The following is a 27,886-nucleotide window of genomic DNA, read 5'->3' on the forward strand; positions in this document are numbered from 1 at the left end:
GAGCCACAAGTTTCTTGAGGAAACTGACCATAAAATCATAAAATATGTGATCATAGAAACTGTTCACAGCTATTATTTTCACCTGTGTTTTTAAAATATTCACAAAGGGCAAAAAGTCTTTTTGTTCAAATATACAGTACTGGGGCTGGGGATGTGGCTCAAGCGGTAGCACGTCCGCCTGGCATGCGTGCGGCCCAGTTTCGATCCTCAGCACCACATACAAACAAAGATGTTGTGTCTGCCGAAAAAAACTAAAATAAATAAAGAGAGAGTTTAAAAAAAAAAAAAAAAACAAATATACAGTACTTTTTAAATAACAGGTAACCTCAGTTTTTCTTAATTTTTAAGATGTAGCTTTTTTTAAATTTTTTCATGTCATTGTACATTTCTTTGTCTTATTCAGAAAGGTGATAGTTTTATGCATCTCTGAGAAACATTTTTTACCTTCTTCTGAAAGGCATAGTTTGGACTAGGTATAGACTCCATAGTTTACATCCACTTCTGAGTTCTATATTCTTCCCTTGTTGCTTTCTCCATTTTTTTATAATTGCAGGACTGGGATTGAACCTCACATTTCATTGCACTTCATTCACAAAGCTACATTCCCAACCCTTTTAATAAGTGTGATGAGATGTACCCGTCATACAGTACCATGCAGAATGTATCCATCATCCAGTACTACTATGTAGTGCCAGGTAGAATAGTTCCATTGCCCTAAAAATCCACTATGTACCATCTCGTCTTCCTTCCTCTACTCCAACCCCAGATCCTTTCACTTTCTTTTTAGTTTTACCTTTTTCAGAAGGTAAACTGATTTTAATTTCCTATGTCCTCGCAGGATTTTTAATCTTATTGAAATTGGGGTGTTTGGTTTTCTAGACTGGTGTGTGTTCTCAAAATTTCATTATGAGGTCTTTCCTTGAATTAATCTAGGAATTTTTTGTTTCATTTTTTATTGTGTCTTCTGCATCTGTATTGTTCTTTCTAGAAAGTGTGGAATTGATGAATTTGTATAGCTGTAGCCAAATAAATTTATTTCCTTCAATGAGCTTGACTTTTAGACTCTGTACTACAAGTGAGGTCAAGCAGTATTTGTCTGTGTCTGGGTTATTTCACTTGGCACAATATCCTCCAGGTTTATCTACATTGTTGCAAATGGCAAAATTTCTCCTCCTCAACCTTTTTTTTTTTTTAAGGCTGAATAGTACCTATTGTGTGTGTGTGTGTGTGAATGCATGTATATGTATGTGTGTGTGTGTGTGTGTGTGTGTGTGTATAATTTCACCTCATATTTTCTTTCTTCATTTATCCCTTAAGGCAGTTTCCCTATTTGAGCTATTGCAAATAATGCTTATTTCCTTTGGATGAATACCCAGGGATGGGATTGCTGGATAATATTATGGTTCTATTTTTAATTTGTCTAATGGTAATGGAAATTGAACCCAGGGGTACTTTACCACTGAGCTTAATCCCACCCCACCCCACATACCAGGATTGAACTCAGGGGTATTTGACCACTGAGCCACATCCCCAGCCCTATTTTGTATTTTATTTAGAGACAGGGTCTCACTGAGTTGCTTAGTGCCTCTCTGTTGCTGAGGTTAGCATTGAACTTGTGATCCTCCTGCCTTAGCCTCTCAAGCCACTGGGATTACAGGCATGTGCCACTGCACCCGGCCCAACCCTTTTTATTTTTTATTTTGAGACAGGGTCTCATTAAGTTGCTGAGGTTGGCCTCAGACTTGTAATTATCATGCCTCAAAGCCTCAAGGCTGGGGTTATAGGTGTGAACCACCAAACCCGGCTCCCAGCCCTTTTGAGACAGGTTTCACTAAATTGCTCAAGTTAACGCACCTGTGATCTTCCTGCCTGAGCCTCCCAACTAGTTAGAATTATAATTGTTTACCACTGTGCCCAGCTCTTTTTTTCTTTTCTTTTTTTTTTTTTTTTTGAGGAGCCTCCATACTGTTTTGTTTATTGGCCATACCAGTTTACATCCCCACCAATACTGTATAAGTGTTGTCTTTTCTCCACATCCTGACCAGAACTTATTCTCTTTTATCTATTAAAACTTATTCTCTTTTATCTATTGCTTTAATTGTTGTGGAGTATTATCTCATTGTAGTTTTTATTTACATTTCACTGATGAATACTGTTAAGTATCTTTCATATTCCAGTTGGTCATCTGTGTGTCTTCTTTTGAAAAATGTTTATTCATATTTTTAGCCCATTTTTTTGAGTTTTTGCTTGTTTTGGTTGTTTGTTGTTGTTGTTGTTTTTCTGCTATTGAGTTGCGTAAATTCCTTATATATTTTGAATATTAATCCCTATTAGACAGTAATGCCTTCTCCCACTCCATAAAATGCATGCTATTTTAAAAATTTATATTTCTCATTAGGATTTGTGTGATCCAATAGAAGTATTTTCTTATATGAAGCTACAAAGATTTTTGTAACATTTTAGGAAAGTAAGTATCATACAAACATTTGAGGACCTGCTACATGCCAAGTAGTGCTATGCTGTTTCTATAAAAGTTCTCATTAGAGCAATTCTGGGCAATGAAAATTCAATGATAAATTTGTCTATATCAGATCTCTTTCTTTTCTTTTTATTCCTCATAATGTAAGAGGATACCGTCTCCTGTCCAGCACCCATTCTCCTAACTGTCCTCTGAATCCCTTCCCTCTGACTTTCTCAGGACTGGATCTCCTCCATTATTCATCTTCAGCTTTTTTCCATGCTGGCTCTTTCCTATTCCTACTACAGCACACTTAAGTCTCTTGGATGTTAAAATGAATTCCTTCCTTTATGTCATATCCCATCTGGCTTCCACCCTGAATTCTCTCTTTTTTACTAAAAGACTTCAGATGAGTTGTCTGTGTTCCCTGTCTCCATTTCCCAAGGTCATCTGGCTTCCACCTTTTCACTGAAACTGCACTCACCAGTGTTATCAGTGACTTCCTTGTTGCTAAATCCAGTGTGCCCTCTTTAGTTCTACCTTACCTGACCTCTCTGCCACACTTGATAATGTTGAGCAATTCTTTCTTAAATAGATTTTCCCTTGGTTTTGGTGATAACCTAATCTTTGCTTCTTCCTCTGTTGACATTTTAGTCACCTCTGACTGCCCACCTTCTCCAATACCCAAAGTATTGGTGGTCCTTGGAGTTCTAGGCTTTCTCTTCCATTCCTTCTGTGCCCACTGTTCCCAAATGGCCTCGTCCATTCCCATTCTTCAGTGACCATTTACATGATTAGGGCCTTCACATTTGTATTTTCAGTCCTGACCTCTCCTTTGAGTTCTAGCACTATATGTCTCTCTGCCTACTAAACATTTCCAAATGAGCCGCTCCAAAATCAGATTTTTTTCCTCTCCCTAATCCCACTAGCAAAATGCATCAGTGAATAAATAAGTAAAACAAAATATTCTTGTGTTTAGTTTTTCCAAATGAATGATACTACCTTCTACCCACTTAAGCCAAATAAAGACATCTCTGGGGATGTCAGATTAATTTAACCTTAATGTTGCAGTTAAAAGCCACAATTTTACTTGTTTTTGCCTCCCCAAAGGTTTCTTCTCTCTCTCTCTCTCTCTCTCTCTCTCTCTCTCTCTCAGCTACATCTCTTTTAACACAGAAATCTTCATTAATGTTGAGGAAGAAAATTCTCTTCTTACAAATTTGTCCATTGTTTGACTTTGGTGGACAAATTTAAATGGACTTAGAACTACTACACATATTCTTGATAATAGCAGCTTCTAAGCATTTATTTTTGAGATACACTATAAGCCAGACACTGTTATGAATACTGTGTAATTTCATTTCATTTCTCCAGATACCCTCTCTGTTTCTTAGAAGAGAAAAATTGAAATATGGGGAGGTTAGAGAATGTGTCCAGTGTGAGTGACAAGGGGCAGATAGCAGAGGCAGCATCTGAACCTGGCTCTGGGTATGACCTCTTAACCTTGTCACAATGCTACCTGGCAAACATCTGCATTCCTCATAGCAGTTTTTTTATTATTATTATTATTTAGTTGTAGTTGGACATAATACTTTTATTTTATTTATTTTTATGTGGTGCTGAGGATCGAACCCAGGGCCTTGCACGTGCTAGGAGAGCACTCTACTGCTAAGCCACAACCCCAGCCCCCAGTGGTCTTTTTTTTTTTTTTTAATCACTCTTTTAAAAAGTTTAGAGTACTTTGAATTACTAAGACATGATATAATTTTAAATGTGTGCCAAGAGTATACTTTTGCATATTGTTCTGAGAATAATAATGTAGTTTGCTGGTAGAATAAGTAGTCACAAAAGTTGGGTTCATAATTTTTATTCTATTTTAAATTACTTTTATTTTTAACAACTTTCTAGATTTTCTTTTGACTGTTTTGAAGCATAAACAATGGCCATAGCAACTTTATCTTCTGAATTCTTTGCTTATTTTACATCACATACAGCAGCTCTATCATTTTATCTTAGAAGTAACTGGCTTTCTGAGCTGCCTACGCCAGAAGTTTCTGGGAAATCATTTGAAGCAGTGTTTCTGCATCTGCCATGGACAGCAAAGATGTTGTGGTTCCTGAGCCAGGGGAGTACCTATGAAGAAAGAGGGGCATTTCCCTCAGGTTTTCATCCTGCCTTGACTGTATTTTCTTGAAGTACTGTAAGTCAAGGTGTCTGTGTAGTTAGTGGAAGAAGATTCAGCACTTATCCCAACTCTAGATGAAGAGGGGGAAATTCTGATAGTGAAGTTTGAGTAGAATCCTGATAGTGAAGAGAGATCAAGTATTACCTGGAACTGTCTCCCTGACCCAAAGGTTTTTGATAGCAATTTGAGCAGTGTGGATATCAGAATTCACCTGGGCCCCATGAGACAGTGACCCAGCTCTGAGAACTTTGATATGTGTGGCTCAGGCCAGAGATGCACACAAAGGGAAAAATCCTGAGGCTGGTAATGCTGGAGCAGTTTTTGCAATACTACCCAAGGAAGCACAGAATTGGGTTCAAGAGCATCATCCAGAGTACAGAGGAGGCAAGGACTGTACTGAGGGATTTGAGAGTGAACTGGTTGACCCTAGAGAACTGATTCTATCCATTGATAGGAAGTGCTAGTAGGAGGTAGTATCTCAAAGAGAAGCTCAAGGAATATTGAGTTCTGAGCTTGATGCTGTGGAGAACCAGCTCATATAGGCATCCTGGACACTCTGTTCCCTGGGGCACTGTGATAATGACACTAGGCCTGAAAAGGGAGCACTGGCTACAAAGCAGGAAACTCTTTTGGCAACATAATCTCATAAAGTTCCTGGCACTCTTGATACAGGTGTTTCTCCAATTTTCAAATATGAAGAAAACTGTTTCCCAAATGGCAGGTTTGAAAAAGAGAGAGATCCCTCTAGAAAGAAACAGGATATATGTGGTGAATGTGGAAAACCTTCAGCAGGGCTCAGCTTTTGTTCTTCACCAAAGAACCCACAGTGGAGAGAAACCTTCTGGATGTGCTGGTTGTGGGAAGGCATTCAGCAGAAGTTCCACTCTTGCGCAACACCAGAGAAGAACATTATAAACATCTTGAATGTGGGAAAGCCTTTCTCCAGAATTCTGGGCTTATTAATCATCAGAGAATCCATACTGGGGAGAAATCTTATAAATGTGTTCAATTGGGAAATCCTATAGTCAGTCAATGCTCAAACTTTTTTAGGCATCAGAGGACACAATGCAGAAGACATTGCCAAAAGAAGAGGTATTTTTTTTTCAGAAATGAAGACAAAAGTAAAAACAAAAGTGATATAGAATACCTTTTCCCTATATACTATCAAAAGATCCACTGGAAAATTATAATTTTATTTTCATTATAATTTAATAACCATTATAATTTTATTTTCAAAGAAGTGCCTAAAAACTGAAATTTTAAACTTAGTTCAGGTATTAATGCCTACATTTTCTACATAATATTTATATTCTATATTTTTTCCAAATAATGAACTACCTGCTTCTTTGTCCCTTTCTTAAAAGTGTCCTTTTTTAGAAAATTACCTTATTTCTGTGTTGATCATTGAAATGTTCTTTGTAAAGATACATTCCCTTCTTTAAAAGGCAACACTGGAATCTAGTCTGAAAACCATCTTAAGTGATTTTGAAAACTATCTTTTAAAAATTATCTGATTCCTTTTCCCTAATTTGAATATACATTTGAGGAAATAGAAAAAAAAAAAGGACAAGTAAGAGCTTCAGAGTAGAATGAGCCTTAAGATCTCAGGTAAGGCGCCTGCTTTGCAGCACATATACTAAAATTAGAGCAATGCAGAGAAGATGAGCACAGCCCCTGTGTAAGAACAACATACAGATTCCTGAAGTGATCCTTTTTTCTTTTCCCCCTGAAATAAAGATTCTGCTCTCACTGGAGGAAAAAATATCTCAGATAAGAAGTAATGATGATTTTTTTTTTTTAAAAATGAATAGGACATCTAGATTGGAGAAGATATATGCATACTTTGATCTAAGCATTGAGATATATCAGTTTATCTAAGTGCAGTCCATCCTCCTACAGGAAAACTCAAAAAAGCCACTCACTCGATCTTATTTGGGGGCATCTTATTAATGAAAATGAAAGTTTCCCCATATATCATTTAAAAATAGTCTAAACAGTAAAAGTTGTAAAAGTATGGAAGTAGAAATTATAATTCTAAGCCGGGCATCGTGGTACACATTTGTATGTACTCCCAGCGGCTAGGGAGGCTAAGGCAGGAGGATCACAAGTTCAAAGCCAGCCTCAGCAAAAGCGAGGCACTAAGCAACTCAGTGAGACCCTGTCTCTAAATAAAATACAAAATAGAGCTGGGGATGTGGCTCAGTGGTCAAGTGCCCGAGTTTACTTCCCAGTACCACCACCCTACAAAAAAAAAGAAAAAGAAATTATAATACTAAGTACAAATTTTTGGTGAATGATGAATGTAAGTATAAGATAATACTCTGTCTTGGGCTGGAATTGTGGGTCAGTGGTAGAGCGCTTGCCTGACGTGTGAGGCACCGGGTTCAATCCTCAACATCATATAAAAATAAATAAATAAAATAAAGGTATTGTGTCCATCTACAACAGCACAAAAAAAGATAATACTCTGTCTTGGCTTTTAGGGAAAAAGACTCAAAAGATCAAATTTGTCTTTATTTTGCCTTCATTTTTTAAATCTTTTTTCCTAGTAGATGGACATAATGCCTCTTATTTTATTTTATTGTTTTAATGTCCTGCTGAGGATCAAACCCAGTACCTCACATGTGCCAGGCAAGTGCTCTGCCAATTGAGCCACAACCCCAGCCCTATTTTGCCTTTATTTTGGTTAAGGACAAAATTCCCTGGCAAGTGAGCAGCACTTTAAATTTTCAATCCTAACACATTAAAAAAAATGTATTGAAGTAATATATTGTAGTAATAGAATTATTTATTCCTTGATTGAGAATCCTAAGTACTGTGGTTCTACTTTTCAGATAAAAACTCTGGAAGTCAAAATACTGAATATGAGAAAAGACTTTTTTTATAATGGACATTATCGTATGGAAAATGATCCATGCAAATACAAATGTCTTCTTGTTCCAGACATTTGGGTTATATCTGGTGCTTGGATCAAATTTTAAAATGGAAGATGGGATTTGCATGAGCTTGCTTAAAAGCGTAGCACTAAATGCCTGGGCCAGCTGGTGAAGAAGTGAGGCAGAGGGGAACCTGTTTATAGATTTTTCTGATCACTATGATAAGAAATGTGCTTTATAGATTAAGATTTATTGAAGTATAAATATATAGTGATGTATTTTAAGTTATTCAAGAAAATATAGGGACTTTCATTTGGGTCTTTTTGTGGCTAAGAGGAGATGAGTCAGTATCCAATAAATTTGAATTCCTTTGCTCTAAGATAACAAAAAAGAAAGAGTTGGCTTTTCACAGTCTCAACACTAATCATACTCTGTTGCTTTGTTTCTTGAAAGTGGTTAAGCAACCATAAAAAACTCATAGGAAATTAATGACTCACATAACGGAAAGCATTTGCTAATGTGACTTTTGTTTCAGTTGCCAACTAGTCTTGTATGTTTCCATGGTAACCCACCAGTATAACAAACTCACAAACTAAATTTGCCACTTTTTTGGTTTATTTAGTTTGGACAGCTCTCTCACAGCTCTCTCACAGCTGTGTGTGTGTGTGTGTGTGTGTGTGTGTACACATTAAATGTTACATAAAAAAATTCTGAGTAATTGCCTTAGGCACATAAACAAAATCTTTGTTTCTAGATCTTGTTTGATAATTCAGAGCTATTTGATGTTATGAAACTAAAAAGATTAGTTGGTGTATATATATATATATATATATATATATATATATATATATATATATTTGTATATTTGAAGAAGGCAAATAGTCTAAGTAGGAATCTCAGGTCCCAAGGAACAGGGCACTACCAAATAACCTCCTTTTGTTTGTTTTCTTTTTTATTTGTTCTTTTTAGTTATACATGACAGTAGAGTATATTTTGACATATTCATACAAACATGGAGTGCATCTTATTCTAACTAGGATTCTGGTCTTGTGGTCCTATATGATGTGGCGATCCACTGTGGCGTATTTAAATATGTACATAGGAAAGTTCAGTCAGATTCGTTCCACTGTCTTTCTATTTCCTACCCCCCATCCCTTCTCTTCATTCCCCTTTATCTGATCTACTGAACTTCTATTCTTAACCCACCCCCAGCATATCTTTTTGACTTGAATTTCTTTTAAGAAAGGACTTATCAGTAATTTTTTTTGTTTTTTCAAAATATTTTGTTTAGTTGTAAATGGACACAATACCTTCATTTTATTTATATATTTATATGTGGTGCTGAGGATCAAACCCAGTGTCTCACATGTGCTAGGCAAGCACTCCACCACTGAGCTACAACCTCAGCCAGTAATTTTTTAAGCTTATACATTTTAAGCTTATACATCAGTAATTTTTTAAGCTTATACATTTGAAAATTCATTTATAATGTTTGTTCATTTGGAATGTGTATAACAAGAGAGTCTGCCAGAAAACAGGCAGGGAAAAATGAAATGAGACCCTGTCTGGGGGAGGAGGACTGAATGGAATGTTGGGGAAGCCAACTCAGCCAGCTCTTCCAGCCCTACCCCCAGTGACCCTGCTCCAAGATAGGGGGAAGGGAGTGCACTGGGGAATTAAGAGAACCAAGGAAGACTAGGTCACAAAGAACACCAGGCTTTCACCTGAGGGCTGAGTTAGGGAAAATTTTCTAGAGAGGTAATGCTAAACTAAATGACTGAAAGTGGAAAGAGGGAGTAGATGGCATGAAAGGAAAGAAGACATTATGAACAGAGGCACACCACTGAGAAACAGTACGAAGTAAATAGGAACAACAGGCAATATGAGGATAGACTGTGTCAAGAGATAAGACTAAAGATAGCCAGGGATTTATCCACAGATTCCCTCTTAAATAGGTTGGACTTCATCTTATAAAATATGAGGAAGCAGCGAAGGATTTTTAAACAGAACAATGACATCATTGCATTTGTATTTTAAAAGGAGCTCTTTGGTAGCAGTGAGGAAGGTAGATTTGAGCAGGAGCCATTAAGAGGGCTCTTGCCATATTTCATGGAAGAGATAGAATCTAAATTAGGACAGTGACAATAGACACAGGAAAGGACTTGATTTCTAAATAGTTAGGAAGTAGCATAGATAAGAATTGGTAAATAGGCAGGAATTTATATCCCACAAATGACTTCACTTGTTCATTGGATCAGCAGATATTTATTGAATGTTTACTGTAGTTGGAAGCCTGTGTCTATAATATTATGTACACCCTCTATTTTCTGCCTTGATCATTGGTGGGTTTCTTCTTCAATAAAAATTCTTTGTTATGCATGCTGTAAAGTAATTAGGAGGCAGATATACTTTCCACAGATCTAGTTCATTCCAACCCATTCCAACCCAATCTCTTGGCTTACTGGACTTTCTTTTCACTATAGAACCTGTTCTAGAGTCCTAGTATGTATGTCACTCTGCTACTTTGGAGGCAGTATTCATGTATCTGAAGGGTATATTAACCCACACAGGAAGTAGACCTGGGCTGATTTGTGGCTTCTTTGAGTGGGTCTATGCAAGTCATGAAAAATATATACAATAGATTTCAAAGCATTTCAACCATACCGTAACCTTAAATGAAGGCAGTGGGACTGTGGGATTCCTGAGGCACCTACCACAATGGGAATAACATTTGAGCCCTGCTGTGGTTTAGATGTGAGGTGTCCCCAGAAGCTCACATGTGAGACAATGCAAGAAGGTTTGGAGGAGAAATGATTGGGTTATAGCCTTAACCTAATCAGTGAATTAATCCCTGGTGGGATTAACTGAGTGGTGACTTTAGGCAGGTGGGGTGTGGCTGGAGGAAGTGGTTCAATGAGGGTGTCACTGTGGGAGAGTGGAGTCTCTCTCTGCTTTCTGATTGTCATGTGAGCTGCTTCCCTCTACCACACTCTTCCACCATGATATTCTGCCTCATCTGAAGCCCTGAGGAATGGAGCCTGCTATCCATGAACTGAGACCTCTGAAACTGTGAGCCCCCAAATAAACTTTCCCTCCTCTACAATTATGCCGTTCAGGTGTTTTAGTCACAGCAGTGAAAAGGCTGACTAAGCAAACTCTTACAATCTTCATTCAGGAATGAACAGATCTAGACTATATCAGGATTCAGTTCAGCTGCATGTAACAAAACTCAAACATTTTAAATAAGGAGATTTATGAAGTTTGGATGGAGACAGTCCAGGGATATGTTTATCAGGAACCCACCTTCCTACTTTCTTGGCACCACCATCTTGCAGCTTTTCCAGGCAGAGGAAGGAAGAAATTGTAAAAGGTAAAAGGATGTGTCTCCACTATCCCTCTTTTATTGTGCCTTTCCAGAAATCACATCCAGTTGCTTCCATTTATTTCTCATTTATACTCAATTCCATGCCTACCCCTAGCTGCATGGAGACTTATCAAATGTAGTCTTTTAAGTGAACACATAGCCAGTCTGAATAAAATCAGGATTCTGTTAAGGAAAAGGAGAGACTGGATAGTGGATAAACAACTAACAGTCTACCATATGCTAGGCAAACTATTGACTAGTTTAACTACATAGTCAAACTGGTAACTAGTCTGCTGGTGAGGGCCATGATGGACAGATGTCATGGGCCTAAAGCATTACTTAGAGGCCAGCAGTACCAGGTTGGATCTCCCATTAACAGGAGAACATAGGGAAAAAAAACTTAGTTTTATAAGTTCTCAGTATATGAATAATAGTTAAGATCGGAGTAAAAGCCAAGGATAGAAACTTGTTGGACATCAACATTTTAAGGTAACAGGAACAAGAAACTGAGAAGAAATAGTCACAGAAATTGAAAGAGAGAAGAATATTTCAAGAATATATGGGGGCTGAGGATATAGCTTTCCTCTCATGCACAAGACCACGGGTTCAATCCCCATCGCCAAGAATATATGAAAGGATCAATTATGATAATTTAAAAAGAGCCCATTGGATTTGGCAATTAGTTCCTCACTGGTAAGCAGTTTCAGTGGAGAGGTGAAGGTAGAATCCTGATTAGGGACACTGAAAAGTAGCTGGGAGGTGAGGAGATGGACAATGTCTACACTGTAGGCATTTCTTCAAGTTCTAGTTCTAATGCTTCTTAGCTAAGTGACCTTGGACAAGTCACTTATTTTCTCTGTATTTTACTTCCTTTGTTTAGCAAATGGAGCCAACAGTACCCTCTTCAGACAGTTTTGAGGATTAAATGTGTTAATATATGTAACATCCCCACAGCAGTATCTGGTGTGTGAAAAGCTCTCATTACTAAATGCTGTCACCATTATCATTAGTATCATCTTTATTTTATTTTATTTTATTTTTGAGTACTGGGGATTGAACTCAGGAGCACCTGACCACTGAGCCACATCCCCAGCCCTGTTTTGAAAAGAGACAAAGTCTCACTGAGTTGCTTAGTGCCTTGCTTTTGCTGAGGCAGGCTTTGAATTTACAATCCTCTTCTCTCAGCCTCCTAAACTGCTGGGATTACAGGCATGTGCCATCACACCTGGCATTAGTATCATCTTTAAGAAGCTTGAACCTAGGGGCAAAGAAAGTGATAATAAGTAGATAGTGTTTAAGTACACTTGGACATAGGGTTATGGAAGTATATTTTCCCCCTTAATATTTAATGTCATATTCTTTGTTAAAACTTATTATCTCTCTTCTACACTATAATTTCAATTATTTGCCCATATTTCTAATTCTGTGCTACAGTTTCTTAATCTCTTGTTTCTTAGCCTACTAGGCTTAATGTTGGCTTCATCTTCTCTCTTGCTAGACCAGATAAATATTTCTGTGAATACATCTTTCCTGCTTATTTATTTTTTAAAAAGAGATATCCACATACAGTTCACTTGATTTTTTAAATTTTTGTTACTCAACTTAAAGCTGCATTTGTGCAAATGATAGCATGTGCTGTTTAGTATCTAGAATACACTTATTTTTTAAGGATATTTCAAACTAGATAAAAACCTAAAATATATTTCTGTAATTAGTATGGTTGAGGAATTACTGATATTTCACAAATAAATGAAAAGTGACAGAACTTAAAGCAAGGTTTTAGGGCTTTGCAATATTAATAGCTTTTTTGTATCTAAGTGTTAATTCTTAGAATACTTGATAACATTTTAAGATATTGCTGTGGTTTGTGTCTTAAATTTGGGTCCAAAGGTGCAGGGTCTCTGGTCTGATCTCTAGGTCCTTGATCCACTTTGAGTTGAGTTTTGTGCATGGTGAGAGATAGGGGTTTAGTTTCATTTTGCAGCATATGGATTTCCACTTCTCCCAGAACCATTTGTTGAAGAGGCTATCTTTTCTCCAATGTATGTTTTTGGTGCCTTTGTCTAGTATGAGATAACTGTATTTATGTGGGTTTGTCTCTGTGTCTTCTATTCTGTACCATTGGTCTACAAGTCTACTTTGGTGCCAATACCATTCTGTTTTTGTTACTATAGCTTTGTAGTATAGTTTAAGGTCTGATATTGTGATGCCTCCTGTTTCACTCTTCTTGCTAAGGATTACTTTGGCTATTCTGGATCTCTTATTTTTCCAAATGAATTTTATGATTGCTTTTTCTATATCTATAAGGAATGACAATGGGATTTTAATTGGAATCACATTGAATCTGTATAGCGCTTTGGGTAGTCTGGTCATTTTGACAATATTAATTTTGCCTATCCAAGAGCATAGGAGATCTTTCCATCTTCTAAGGTCTTCTTCAATTTGTTTCTTTAGTGTTCCGTAGTTTTCATTGTAGAGGTCTTTCACCTTTTTTGTTAAGTTGATTCCCAAGTTGGGTTTTTTTTTTTTTTTTTAAGGCTGTTGTGAATGGGGTAGTTTTGCTAATTTCTCTTTCAGAAGATTCATCACTGATGTATAGAATGCATTTGATTTATGAATATTGATTTTATATCCTGCTGTTTTGCTGAATTCATTTATTAATTCTAGAAGTTTTCTGGTGGAGTTTTTTGGATCCTCTAAGTATATAATATAATCATGTCATCAGCAAATAATGGTAGTTTGAGTTCTTCTAGGAAAACAATTATTCTTACTTTCTGAGGTTTAGCACCCTGAACCTGCACAGGATAGTAGAAAGAACAACATGTATAAAAACCAGCAAACTTGAAAGAGTGAATTATTGGAAAAAATAGAGATTTTCATTTATAGGCAAGGGGACTGTAGAGTTAAATGAGCCTGGTTTGCCAGTTCTGCTTTTGCTGTGTAAATGACCTTGAGTTAACTTCCCTGCTGAGTTTCAATTTCCCTGTCTACAAAGTGAGGGAAACACCAGCTACTTCCTAGGGTTGTAGAGAATCAAGTAGTGAGTGGTAAGCTCTCAGTAAATGGTAGCTCCTGTTACTGAAACAGTACTGTCATACTCTATCTTAGAGTAAATATTTTTATATTTGTAGTATTTGTATATATTTCCTATCTCTTGCACTAATCATAAACATAAGCCCTGCAGGTTAGGAACTCTGTATTTCTCATCTTTGTATTTTAAACATCCGGCTCTTACCAACACACATAAAATGAATGTGCATTGTGTGTTGAATGAAATAATAATGAAGCCTCAATTTTTACTGACTGACTTGATAAGAAATTCATTTTTTTTCAGTTTCTTGTATATAAATTAAAACTTTGCAGTTATTTTCAGATCATTGTTAGGAACGTATTTTCTTCTTGCTCTTATATTTACAAATGATGACTTTTAATATATCACTTTGCATTATAGGCTTGAGTGAAAGTGTGGGTGTGTTTTTAACATGTTATCAATAATGAGTAATTGCCCCCCCCTTTTTTTTTTTTCAGGGAAGTGGTTCAAGCAAACTGCGTTCACTGGAGAAAGAAGTTCTCATTTATGTGCAAAATGAGTGCCAGTGCTGCCACAGGAATCCTCGACCCATGTATCTACAGAGTATCTGTGAGGAAGGTATAAAAAGAGCCTATTACTTCTCCCATTTTAGAAGCCATAATTCCATAATTGCTGACTTGTTTTATTTAGCTCTGCTTTTGGGTTAGAACTGTGGTGATTCATATATAATTTTACTTCACAATTACAGCAATAATTTAAATTCCTATGACAAATATGATGAAGAATCTGAAGTTATAAATTAAAATATTCAAGAACCCTCCTCTCACTACCACTATTCATGAATATTGACTTTATTTACATTAGTTTGGGGACTATTATGTCTATATTCTGTCATTTATTAAGTTCTTGTTCTTTGATAGGCATTGTTCTAGGAACTTTATAAATATCATATCTAATAACAGCTCTCTAATTAGGTGTTATTTTCTTCATTTTCAGGAAAACTAAGGTTCAAAGAAGTTATTTGCCCAAATTTACATTGTTAATAAAGGGGAAGGAGGAACTCTTAACACAGACTTTTCTAATTACAAATACATGTTTTGTTTTTTATATTTCTTTTCCACATATTAGATTGAAGGATATTACCAATAATCCACAAATGTGATAATGTCATCTTGTATGCTGTGCATGTGTGTGATGCTGCCTTTCAGGGTAAAAAAGAGGAATCCATTAGTCACCACTGCTAGTGAATTAATAAACTCTGGCTTTAAAATATAAACTTTGGCCAGGTGTAGTGGCACATGTCTATATTTCCAGCAACTTGGGAGGATGAGGCAGGAGGACTACAAGTTCAAAGCCAGCTTCAACAATTTAGTGAGGCCCTAAGCAATTTAGCAAGACCCTGTCTCAAAAAAAAAAAAAGATGTGGCAGGGGCTGGAGATGTGACTCAGTGGTTAAATACCCCTGGGTTCAATGCCTGGTACCAAAAAAAAGTAAACTATGTTTTGTATTACATATTTTTAAATTACCAAAGTAATGTGCATACATTGGCAAAAATTAAATAGAAAAAGATTTAGAACAAAAAGCAGTCCCTTGTCTTGCTTTTTTTTCACTCTAGTCCTATAGCCTAGAAAAACAAAGCTGTATGTTTAGTCTTTGTATCCTACTTTTTGAATGAACTGATAGCACTATGATATATGTGGCTATATTTATAAAATTCTTTTGTATTGCTTAGTCTGCTCAGTTAAAATATAACAAACACATGTGTATGTAAATAATTTTATAAGTTTGAAGACTTTAATGAAGATAGACCTCTTTAAATGGTCCTTTAGAGCAGCAGTCATTGAATGGTGGCAACCTTAAAGGAAGTGTGGTACAGTGAAAGTGTACATGGGCTTGAGTCCCATTGGTCATGTATTAGCTATGAGACCTGAGGCAATTCTGTCCTGTAAAATCTATCTCCTCATCCAAATAAGGAATAATACTTTCTTCTTCAGGAAGGTATAGGGATTAGCTGATATATAAGTAGAGCATCCTACCATCATTCCTTTCTACCTTGATTGCTGCTACTCTTTTTTTAAAACCTTTCCTAATTGGAGTTATCTTTTTTAAAATTTTAGTTGTAGATGGACACAGTACCTTTATTTTATTTGTCTATTTATTTATTTATATGTGGTGCTGAGGATCAAACCCAGCACCTCACATGTCCTAGGCAAGCTCTCTACCACTGAGCCAAATAGTAACCCTAGCCCTTCTAATTGGAGTTTTGATCATGATTTCTGAAAGATGACTTGTCGGTCTTTGAATTTTAAGATAAATAAAACATGACAAGTTTAGAGTAAAGTATAACTTCAAATAAAGATACTCAAAGTCTGTTTTTAAAGAATAATAAGCAAGAACTAATAATACTACTTGTGATAGGAATTACTCATCTGAAGTAAACCAGTTCCTTAGATCATAAGTGTCTGGCATATTAATTAGGATAATATGATAAGCAGCTTAAACAGAGACCCAAGTAGGCAATGACTTAAACAAAGTAGAAGTTTATGTACCAGGGGTAGGATCCAGGACTGGTAGAGCAGCCCTGCCATTTTCATTTTCACCATATGTTGTCTTCTTTAGATAAAAGGAAGCTGCTCTAATCAAGTTATCTCCCAACTAGTGACATAAGAACAAATGCATCCCTTTTTAGGACATGACTTAAAAGTGATGTATGTGTATTTTATACATATCTCACCAGTTAGAACTTAGTCATGTCACCACACCAAACTAAAAGAAAAACCATGAATGTCATCTGTTAGCTGGGTGGCCAACAGGTTCTAACTTGATAGAAGAGGAAAATGGATGTTGGAAGACATGCTATGCTAGGAAGATAGAGGTATTGAATTTATTCTACATAATCCTTCCCAAGTATTTTATAAAAGAAGCCATAAAAGAAAGATTAACTAACTCAACTATTAAACATTTTGTGAGTTGCAAAATAATACCATAAATTAGAGAAAATATTTGCAAGTCATGTCAAAGCACTAATTCCTTAATATAGAAAAAGTACCTCCAAATAATAAGAAAAAAATCAATAGTCCTTAAAAAACTAGGCAAGGACAGAATATACACTTGATGGAGAGTGAAACATATAGTTTTTCAACATATAAAAATTTATCCACCCTCACACAAAACTACAAGTAAGATACCATATTTTAAAAAATATTTTTGTAGTTGTAGATTGACACAATACCTTTTTTTATTTGTTCATTTTTATATGGTTCCTGGGCTCAAACCCAGTGTCTCATGCATGCTAGGCAAGCGCTCTACCACTGAGCCACAAAATTGGCCCAAGATACATTATTTTTAATCTATAAAGTTGATAAAGATCAAAAAGTTTGGTAGTGTGCTTTTTTGTCTAGACATAGGGATGCAGTCAGTCACTAATCAAATATGTAAGTACCTACAATGTGCCAAGTATTGTTCTAGGCACCGAAAGGACAGAAGTATACTGGAATGGGTTCCTGCCTTCAAGGACTTCATTTTCTGGTTAGAATTGGTAAGGAATGATAGGAAAGAGAGGTAAACACATAACAAAATAAATAATAAGTGTTCTGCATAAAATATCATGAGATATAACTTGGAGGAAGACCTTAGTTTAGAAAATTGGGGGAGGAGTCTTTGAAGACTTCTCTACAAGCTAACATTTGAAGAGAGGCAGGCATGTGAAGATGTATGGAAGAGCTGGGGAGATAGCGCAGTGATAGAGCACTTGCCTGGCACTCACAAATATGTAAAAAGATACTATAGATAGATAGATAGACAGACCTAACATTTGGCATTGCTTTTATCCTCAAAGTGTTTGCTAATTTGCAAGCAGTAGCTAATAAGCTATATTGAGATTGCAGCAGTCTTACAGGTCTAAATGGACAAAAATAGTGTCTGGGGTCCATCAAGAAAGAGATGCCTCCTAGGCTTGGTGAACATCCCAGACTTTTGGTTGGAATTTGCTAAGTATTTCAACCTAAAAGGAGAAGCATAGTGCATATGAATCAGCCCTTACAAAACTGAAACCCCACTTCCAATCAATTCAAGTCTTTTCTGACAGTCTCACTCAACCCTAGATTATTTCTTTAAGTTTCAAACACAGTTAACCAATATGCCAGGAGTCGTGACTACATGATCAAAATTCAAAAGGAAAAATAGATGATAATAACAAACCCATGAAAGATACAGGTTTTAGAAATTCCAAAGACAAACTTTACAATGACTAATTAATGAGCAAAGTGGGTTTCATCAGAGAACTAGAAACAGTAATTTAAAAAAAAAAAATAAAAGCAATTTTAGAACCAAAAAATATACTAACTAAAGTTTAAAGCCAAGAATATGAAAATTTTTCAACAAATGACTTTAATAGCAGCTTTACCACAACTGAAGAGAACACTGATAATTTGGAAAATAAGATGGAAGTAAATATTTTTTTTAAATGCAGAAAAGAGTGTAAGACATGGAGAACAGTATAAAGGTCTAACATTTATGTAATTGGAGCCCTAGAGGAAGGAAGAGGAGATTATGGCTGAGACTCTTCCAAAACTGATAAAAGATATCAAACTACAGGTTCAAAAGTACCATGATCGCCAGGCAGTACTAACAAATCTGTCATGTTTAAATGACAGAAGACCAGCCTCACTGGAGCTTGGAAAACAGAGATGGAAAATTCTTGGTGATAAGGTTGGATACACTAGATCAGGTAGGACCCTGTAACCCATGGTAAAGAGTGTAGAATTTATTCTAACTATAATTGGAGTCCATTGGAAGATTTAAATAAGGAGAGACTCATTTTTTTTTTATAAGATCACTTCTGCTATGGAAGGAAGGTTGGCAGAGAGAACACTAGGTGGTTCTAATAGTTCAGAAGAGAAATGCTTTTTTTTGGCACAACATTATAACAGAGATGGTCATTATTTTGGGTGGCCAGTTGCCCAGCTAAAAATATAGGTTTTGCCTGTAAGGTATAGGTTGAGGCAGCAGGATTTCAGGCTCAAAGCCAGTCTCAGCAACTTAGTGACACCGTGTCTCAAAAATACAAAGCACTGAGGATGTAGTGGTAAAGCACCCCTGGGTTCAATCTTCAGTACCAAATAAATAAGTAAATAAACAGATAAACATTTGGATTCAATTTTGATGAAGTATGCCACTAACCTGCTTCCTAAAGAGGTTAATAAAGGAATTGGTCCAGCAAAGGAAAATGAAAAGGAATAGCCAGTAAGGTAGAAATGAAACCAGGCAGGTGTTTCACCAGGGAAGTATAGAGAGGAAAGTAATGTAAAAAGAGGAGGCAGAGTAGCCACGCCTGTCAAATGCTACTGAGAAGCTATGTAAGATGAAGACAGAGAGCCTTTGACTTAAAAAAAATTAATATCATTCAGAATCTTAAGAGTTAGTACAAAGGAAAATTGAGGACAAAATCCAAGTGGAGAGGGTTGAATAGAGAGTAGGATACAGCAGGGAGAAATAAATCACTTGAGGAGTTGACCTTGAGGGGAGCAAAGAAAAGAATTAGCTAAAGGAGAGAAGGATCATCTGAGGAACTGTAGTTTTGTTTGTTTAAGGAAGGAAACTTAAGGAATATGACAGTAACTTAATAAAGAAGATTTTGATAATCCATGATAGAGTAGATCTAGCAAGAGGGAAGAAGAGGAGCCACACAAATTTACAAATAATAAGAGTTTCCTATAGATTACCTCTCAACTTTTAAAAGTTCACTATATTAAAGATAGGAATTAGTTGGTGAAGTGGCATATACTTGTCATCCCAGCTTCTCAGGAGTCTGAGGCAGAAAGATCACAAGTTTGAGGCCAGCCTGGGCAACTTAGCAAGACCCTGTCTCAAAATATATATATATTTTTAAAGGGCCTGGGGATATAGGTCAGTATACAAGGCCCTGGGTTCAGTCTCCAGTACCACACACACACACACACACACACACAAAAAAAAAAAAAAAGTTAGAAATTATAGATAATGTGTTTATGAAAGAAAAATAAGAGACAACTCCATTCAACAAACACTTTTTTAAAAGTGGAAGAGGAATGTAAAGTCCTGGCAAGAACAACTTAAAGGAGGAAAACTATTTTGGTTCACAGTTTTCAAGGTTCAGTTCATGGTGGGCTGACTTCATAGCTCTGGACCCAAAATGAAGCAAAATATCATGGTGGAAGGGCATGGCGGAGGAAAGCAGCTCAGGACATGACACCCAGTAGAAAGTAGAGCTCTGTTCACCAAGGACAAAATATAAATCCTGAAGGAATACCCCAATCACTCACCTCCTCTACCCTCATCCTACCAGCCTATAGTTAATGCCCTCATAATCCATACTAGTGGATTGCTCCATTAGGTTACACATCTCATAATCTAATCATTTCACCTCTGAAAGTTTTGCATTGTCTAACATATGAGCTTTGGGGGGATACCACCTATCTAAACCTTAACAAAGAATTTGGCTCTGATCATAGAGGCAAACACAAAAGCATAATATACTGTGTGCTAGAAATTCTTCTGAGTGTTTTATGCTTAATTCTTGTAGCTGTGATGTTAAAATATAAACATTTGGCAAATTACTACACACACACACACACACACACGTAAATTCAAATAAAATATTGATATATATTATTATTTTTCCATTTTTGTCAGTCTTGTTTACCTTAGATAAGAGATTTTATACTATCCTATCTGTATGCTTTTATATGCACAGAGCATCTCTGGAATACTTTGTAAGAATTGATAGCAATGGTTGTCTCTGTAGTGAAGTTTCAACTTGTTGAAATCTTTCTATAATATATGAGTATGCTTAACTGAGTAAGTAATTTAACCTTTTTCAGGCTTTTGCAATAGGCCTACGGCCTACTTCAGCGTATAAATAAAATATTAGCTTGTCTTCTCATCATTTGTGTTCTTATTAAAGTTACATGCTACAGCCACATATGGTGGCTCGTGCCAGTAGTCCCAGCTACTCAGGAGGCTTGCTTGAGCTCAGGAATTTGAAGCCAGCCATAGCAACATAGTGAGACCTCATCTCAATAATAATAGTATTGATATTAAAAATAATAAATTATACATTAAGTAAACATTCTGGTCATTGGGGGAATTTTGAAGACTCTATCCAGTTAGATTTAAGATCATTAGATTTTAACTGTTTTTTCAGCATATAACTATCTACTTTGGCATTGTTTGACATATGTTTAATTTTAAATCCTTAATTATATGATGTCCTTATAATGCTTTTTATGTTTGGCAGGAATTAAAAGGTGGAAAAGCTTATGCAAAGGTAAGTGGATGTTCTTTAACTCTTGGCCTGTGTAATATCATTCATCACTATCTATAAACTTAATTCTAATTAATGTTCCAGATTCATTAATTTTGAGTAAAGCAATTTAGAGGTTAAACAGTTGGAACCAATAATCAGTTATAGGCATATTCTTTCTAAATGCTTATTATGATATGTTATTTTTGGGCTTTAGCTTCCCTCTTAGAGAATGACCTCTGGTTTTCTTGAAGCTGTAGCTTACTGATAATTCAAACTGTCTTTCCTTGGTGGTATTCCCAGGCCCATCTCTCACTAGTGAAATAGGATCCTCCTCTGTACTCTCTTAGCACTCTGTACACATTCATCTGTTGGTGTTTGCAAAGGATTGGTTCCAAGGCTCTTCTCTCCCCCAGGATAAAAAAGTTAAGCCTGTTCAAATCCCTTATATAATATGGCATAGAATTTACCCAGGAGGCTGAGGCAGGAGCATTGCAAGTTCAAAGCCAGCCTCAGCAACTTAGCAAAACCCTAAGCAATTTAATGAGACTCTGTCTTAAAATACAAATAAATAAATAAATAGAGGCTGGGGTTGTAGCTCAGTGGTAGAGTGCTTGCCTAGCACATGTGAGGCACTGGGTTCTATCCTCAGCACCACCTAAAAATAAAAAATAAAATAAAGGTGTTGTGTCCTTCTACAACAAATAAATAAATAAACGAACAGACATAGTTCTTGCCTTTACATGTATCCTCCAATATACATACCTTATAATGCCTAATACAATATAAACGCTGTACATAAAGTAGTTGTACTATATTGTTTAGGGAATAATGACCAGGAAAAAGTCTGTATATGTTTAGCATAAACACAATTTCTAAAAATATTTTCTATCCAAATTGGTTAAATCTACAGCTTGAAAACCTATAGATGCAGAGGGCCAACTGATATATCGCTACTTCCTGTTGATGCTTTTACTAGCTACGTGAAATTACTAATGAATATGCTCTTTTTTTTTTTTGCTGATTGAAGGAATGAGTAAGCAACACATGCTCCTTTTATTTCCAGTCTCTGGTATTTTCATCATTCCAGTCATATAAGCCAAGAATCTGGACACTATTTTTCCCCCAGTACTGGAGATTGATTCTAGTGGTGCTCTACCACTGAACTACATCCCCAGCTCTTTTTTATTTTGGAAATGGGTCTCGCTAAGTTTCTGTGACTGGCCTTACACTTGCAGTCTTCCTGCTTCAGTCTCCTGAGTAGCTAGGATTACAGAATGCATCATTGTGCCCAGCTCTGAACCCTAGTCTTAAACACTAAATCTAGTATTTGCAATGTCAGCTAAGATGTTCTTTGCTACAAGTAACAGAAAAACCTCCTCAACTAGAGCTTTTTAAAAAAAAAAAAAAATCTCATAAAACAAACATGAGACAGAACTGCTTCAGGACTGGTTAATCTACTGACTGAAGAACATTATCAAGACCCCAAATTCTTCTCTTTCCATTATCTCATTCTCTTCACGATGGCTTTGTTCTTGGCTAGCTCCTCTCCTGAACACTGGGTGTCTGGCTGCTCAACTTATAGTGAGCACATTCACTTTTGACAGAATTCAACTGCTTCTTCATGCATTGCTTCTTTTTAATGAGAAAACTTTCCCTACATGGCCCTCAGAGGATTTTCCCATACTTGTAACTGGCCAGAAGAGGGTCGTATGCTCACCCCTATGTCATCTGTGGCTATAGGAATGGATTGCCATGGTTATCTTAGAATAACCATAGTTTAGTAATGAGGTAGGACTGGGTTACTTTTCTTGTGCACATGGATGAACTCAGGAGAGTGGACACCTGAATACAATCAAGGCTTTGCTATCAAGGAATAGCAGGGCATTGAATGTTGGGCAGGCAAACAAGGTCTGTGATGGCTGATAAATCCTCTTGATTTTTTTTCCTTCTGAAAAGCTTGAAGCTATACCTTCTATCTACTGTCAAGACCACTGCCTTGGGTTATGCCTTCATTATTTCTTATTTGCAGTCTGTGTTGGCCTCCTGTCTGGTTTCTTTGCTTCTGTTGTCTTCCTATATCCTCCGCCAGAGTTGTCTTTCTAAAATTAAAACATAATCGTATCATTCTCCCACTTTCAGTCCTTCAGCAAGTTATTCTTTGCTTCTAAAGAAAATTTAGAGTTCTATAACCTAGCATGTAAGACCCATTTTGGTTTGCAAATTATTTCTGCTACTTTCCTTCCTCCACAACCACCCATCCTTATGAGACATTCTGCCGTCATAAACTTCCTGAGGGTCTTATGCTATTTTAGCTTCTTTGCCTTGTGACTTGATGGTGTCCTTACTATGCATGTATTTCTCCCTCCCCTTATCCTGTCAACTCACGTATCATTAAAGACTCAGCTTAGTCATCCTACTCCACTGAGAATTTTTCTTCTTATTTGTAGCTGTGTCTTCCTCTATCACCGCACTTGTCACACAATATTGTAGGAATTTTTTATTTTTCTGTTTTCCCACATTAATCTATGAGAGTAAGAATGATTTTATAAAGGCTGAGAGGTAGAACAGTTGCCTAGCATGCACGAGGTCCTGGTTTGATCCTAGCACCACCCAAAAAAAAAAAAAAAAAGTCTCTATTCCCAATTACTAACATTACCTGGAATTTAAATGCTGAAAATTATTTTCTGAATAAATTAATATCTACCACATATATACAGCTTGTGTATGTGTACGTGTATTATTACGTATTATTCTCATGTGTGAATTATTCATCTTAGTGAAGCCAGAGAAAAAGATATAAGAGAGTATGGGCTCTTTGGTCCCTTGCTAGAATGTAAGTTCTTTGAAGGCATAGTATTTCTGCTATTCTCTACTATTTCCTGTGTCTCGAACAGGGCCTGGGACATAAAAGATACTCAATAAATATTGAACTATTCATTGATACCCTTCAGCCTAAAACATCATACACTAACATATTCCATCTTTTAACTGTTTTAATAGGGAGTAGGATCTTAGTTTGGGATGCTTTAATATATTATCATAGATTGGGTGACTTAAACAATAGACATTCATTTCTCATGTTTCTACAAACTGGAAAGTCCAAGATCAAGATTCTTACAGAGCCAGGTGCAGTGTTCCTCACCTATAATCCCAATAACTCAGGAGAAGGCAGGAGGATCGCAAGTTCAAGGCCAGCCTCAGCAATTTAGTGAAATCTTGTCTCACACACACACACACAAAAAAAAAAAAAAAAAAAAAGACTAGGGATGTAGCTCAGAGGTAAAGTGGGTGTTCTACCATTAAAAAAAGAAAGAAAAAAAAATTCTGACAGATGTCGTGTATCTCATGAGAGCCCACCTCCTAGTTTGCATATGGCCTCTCATGGCAGAGTGCAAAGAGGAAGCAAACTCTTTCCTGTCTGTTTTTTTGTTTTTTGTTTTTTGTTTTTTACTTCTAGTTATTGAATCCAGAGGCTCTTTACCACTGAGCTACATTCCCAGCACTTTTTACTTTTTATTTTGTGATAGGGTCTCACTGAGTTGCTTAGGGCATTGCTAAATTGATCCTCCTGCCTCAGCCTCCCAAGTCATTATAGGTGTGTGCCACTGTGCCCAGTTTTTTCTACCTTTTTTAAAGGGACATTAATTTAGGATTGGGGGTACAACTCAGTGGTAAAACACATGTTTAGCATGTGCAAGGCCCTAGGTTTGATCCCCATCACCAAAGCTTCACCCTCATGACCTAATTACATTCCAGAGACCCACTACTTTATACCATCTTTTTGGTAATTAGGGTTTCAATATGTGAATTTTGGAGAAACACAAACATGTAGTTCATAACAGAGACAGATCAGGTTTTTTCCAACTTAGTGACTATGTAATACTAGTATTATTACAGTGGGTGGTAAGTCAGTAAGCTGTCTTTCATTCAGTGAATATGTTGTTAAGTGCCTACCATGTGCCAGACATTTTTGCTGACACTATTCTAGGTACTAGAGATACAGCAGTTAGCAAAACACACAAAAATCCCTGCCTTTAATGAAACTTATATTCTAATTGGAGGTGACAGAGATGGGGGAGGACAGACAACAAAATAAGTATGAAATGTATGTGGACATGATATAACAACTAAGGAGGAAAACAGAGCACATAGGGGTCGAGGGCAAAAACTTTAGGAGAAGGGAGGAAAGGGGGACATATTTCAGGATAGCCAGGGAAGGCTCCTTAGAGAGATGACATTTGAACACTGACATGAGTGCAGTGAAAGAGAAAGCTACAAGACCATGTGACAGTTTCCCAGGCCAAAAATTAAAAAAAAAAAAAGCTAAAGGCCTTGAAGTGATCTTGGTGTTTTCAAAGAACAGGACATTGTGGCTTGTAGACCGAAGACAAGGAGAGAGGGAAGAAGTGAAGTTGTCCTAGGACAGAGGAATCAGAGACCATGTAGACAGCTTGTTCAAGGAGTTTTGTAGTTGTTTGAACAGAGACAGAAAAATGATCCAGTATTCTGGAGAGAGAGGAGATTTTGGTTTGTTTTGTTCATTAAGATAGGAGAAAAAACAACTGAGTGTGGTGGCACACACCAGAGACTCAGAAGGCTGAAGCTGGAAGATTGCAAGTTTGAGATCAGTCTCAGCAACTTAGCAAGACCCTGTCTCAAAAGAAAACATAAAAAGAGCTTGGGCCAGGCGTGGTGGCACATGCCTGTAATCCCAGCGGCTCAGGAGGCTGAGACAGGAGGAACTAGAGTTCAAAGCCAGCCTCAGTAACGGCAAGGTGCTTAACAACTCAGTGAGACCCTATCTCTAAATAAAATACAAAATAGGGCTGGGGATGTGGTTGACTGCCCCTGAGTTCAATCCCTGGTACACGCCCCCCCAAAAAAGAGCTGAGGATGTAGTTCAGTGGTAGAGGGACCCTGGGTTCAATCCCTAACAGTACCCCCACACAAAGGAAAGATAGGAGAAAATCCAATGTAATTGTATACTGATGGGAATGACTCAGAAGAGAAAGGAAATTTTAGAATGCCAAGGAGCATAAAGAACTGCTAAAATGATGTCAGGTACGTAGGAGGAGAGCAGTTGGCCTTAGGAATACAGCCAGTTCACCTCAGCACTGTAAGTGGGTAGGCAAATACAGAGCACAAGGGCAGGTAGGAGAATGGATGTGGCCGGCAGTAAGAGCTTGTGGAAGTGAAATGCTCTTTTGATTGCTTTTATTTTCTGAGTGAAATAGGAAGCAAGGTGGTTGGCAGAGAGAAGACAGGAAAGAGGTGTTGGAGGTTTAAAGAAAAGGGTAATATATGAAATAGGGTGTGTTGATAATGTGTCATCAAATAAGTCACATGCATCTGCATATGCTCAATTGGATATTGTTTTGTCCTGGATAAATCCAGACTTTTTCTGCTGATTTGTTGGCCCGGAAAAGGCAATAAGACCAGAGCGTACTCATATAAAAATGAGGTATATGTTACTTGTAACTTGATTGTGCACCTAACTTACTGCATTTGGCCCTTCAACTATACTCTAGGTTCTTACTCTTCATTCTTCCTGTACGAGTTAAAAGCTACTAAAATAATGCTTCAGTCTTCAATTAAAAAATTCATCTCAGCCATGTGCAGTGGTAAATGCCTGTAGTCCTAATTAGGCTAAGTCAGGAGGATTGCAAATTTGAGGCCAGCCTCAGCAACTTTGTGAGAACCCATCTCAAAATAAAAAATTAAAAATAGGTCTGGGGATGTAACTCAGTAGTAGAGCACCCCTAGGTTCAATCCCCAGTACCACTAAATTAATTAATTAAATTTCATCTTGAATGCCATTTATATGTGCCACTGTTTTAAAGCCTTAAAGCAAACAATCTCAACAGGGTTTGAAATGTATAGTGCATTTTATTATAGGTTCACAGAGATGTGCTTGTTCAATTCATGTTTTTGTTAATAAAAGATTAAGCCAGGCATGGTGGCTCACCCCTGTAATCTCAGCAACTTAGTAAGGCAATAAGCAACTTAGTGAGACTATCTCAAAATAAAAAATAAAAGGGCTGGGGAGGTAGCTCAATGGTAAAGCACCCCTGGGTTCAATCCCCAGTACCAAAATAATAATAATAACAATAATAATAAAAGATTCTACATATACATAGTCATATGAGGCATGACAGTGTATTCAAGAAATAATGACATAATAATGGGATTCATTTGTTTTGCCTGTCAGAGATGGGATAGGATAGAGCAACATCAGAAGAAGGACTGTAGAGCAACCTTTGGTAACTGCAAAAGAAATGAGCACCAAACCTGTTGTGTTAGTCAGCTTTTCTTCACTGTAACCAAAATACCTGTCGGCAGTAACTAAGAGGAAGTAAAGTTCACTTTGGCTCATGATTTCAGAGATTTGTTCTATCACTGACCAACTCCATTGACCTAGGTGAGGCAGAATATCATGGCAAAAGAACATGGTAGCTGGGCATGGTGACTCACGCCTGCAATCCCAGTGACTCCAGGATCTGAGGCAGGAGGATCACAAGTTCAAAGTCAGCCTCAGCAATTTAGTGAGACCTTAAGGAACTTAGCAAGACCCTGTCTCAAAAAATAAAAAGAACTGAGTGATTAAGTGCCACTGGGTTCAATCCCCAGTACCAAAAAAAAGAAGAAAAAGATGAAGAATGTGGTAGAGGAAAGATGCCCAGCTCGCG

General features: G+C 36.9%; 1 protein-coding gene, 1 non-coding gene and 1 pseudogene across 3 annotated transcripts in view; all 3 read left to right on the forward strand.

Annotated features, from left to right (window-relative positions):
- Eeig2 (EEIG family member 2) overlaps positions 1–27,886 on the forward strand; it is an 87,935-nt gene that overhangs the window by 25,333 nt on the left and 34,716 nt on the right. For both annotated transcript variants that reach the window (XM_071618135.1, XM_027922067.2), the window contains exons 2-3: positions 14,412–14,532; positions 21,192–21,221. In XM_071618135.1, the coding sequence (XP_071474236.1) occupies positions 14,412–14,532; positions 21,192–21,221 (151 nt within the window). The remainder of the gene's footprint in view (positions 1–14,411; positions 14,533–21,191; positions 21,222–27,886) is intronic.
- Positions 632–8,498, forward strand: LOC114080395 (zinc finger protein 24-like; annotated as a pseudogene).
- LOC114080465 (U6 spliceosomal RNA) lies at positions 6,257–6,362 on the forward strand. The gene has a single exon (XR_003580614.1). It is a non-coding gene; the product is annotated as a U6 spliceosomal RNA (small nuclear RNA).

This window comes from Marmota flaviventris, chromosome 10, assembly GCF_047511675.1.
Source record: "Marmota flaviventris isolate mMarFla1 chromosome 10, mMarFla1.hap1, whole genome shotgun sequence".
NCBI lineage: Eukaryota > Metazoa > Chordata > Mammalia > Rodentia > Sciuridae > Marmota > Marmota flaviventris.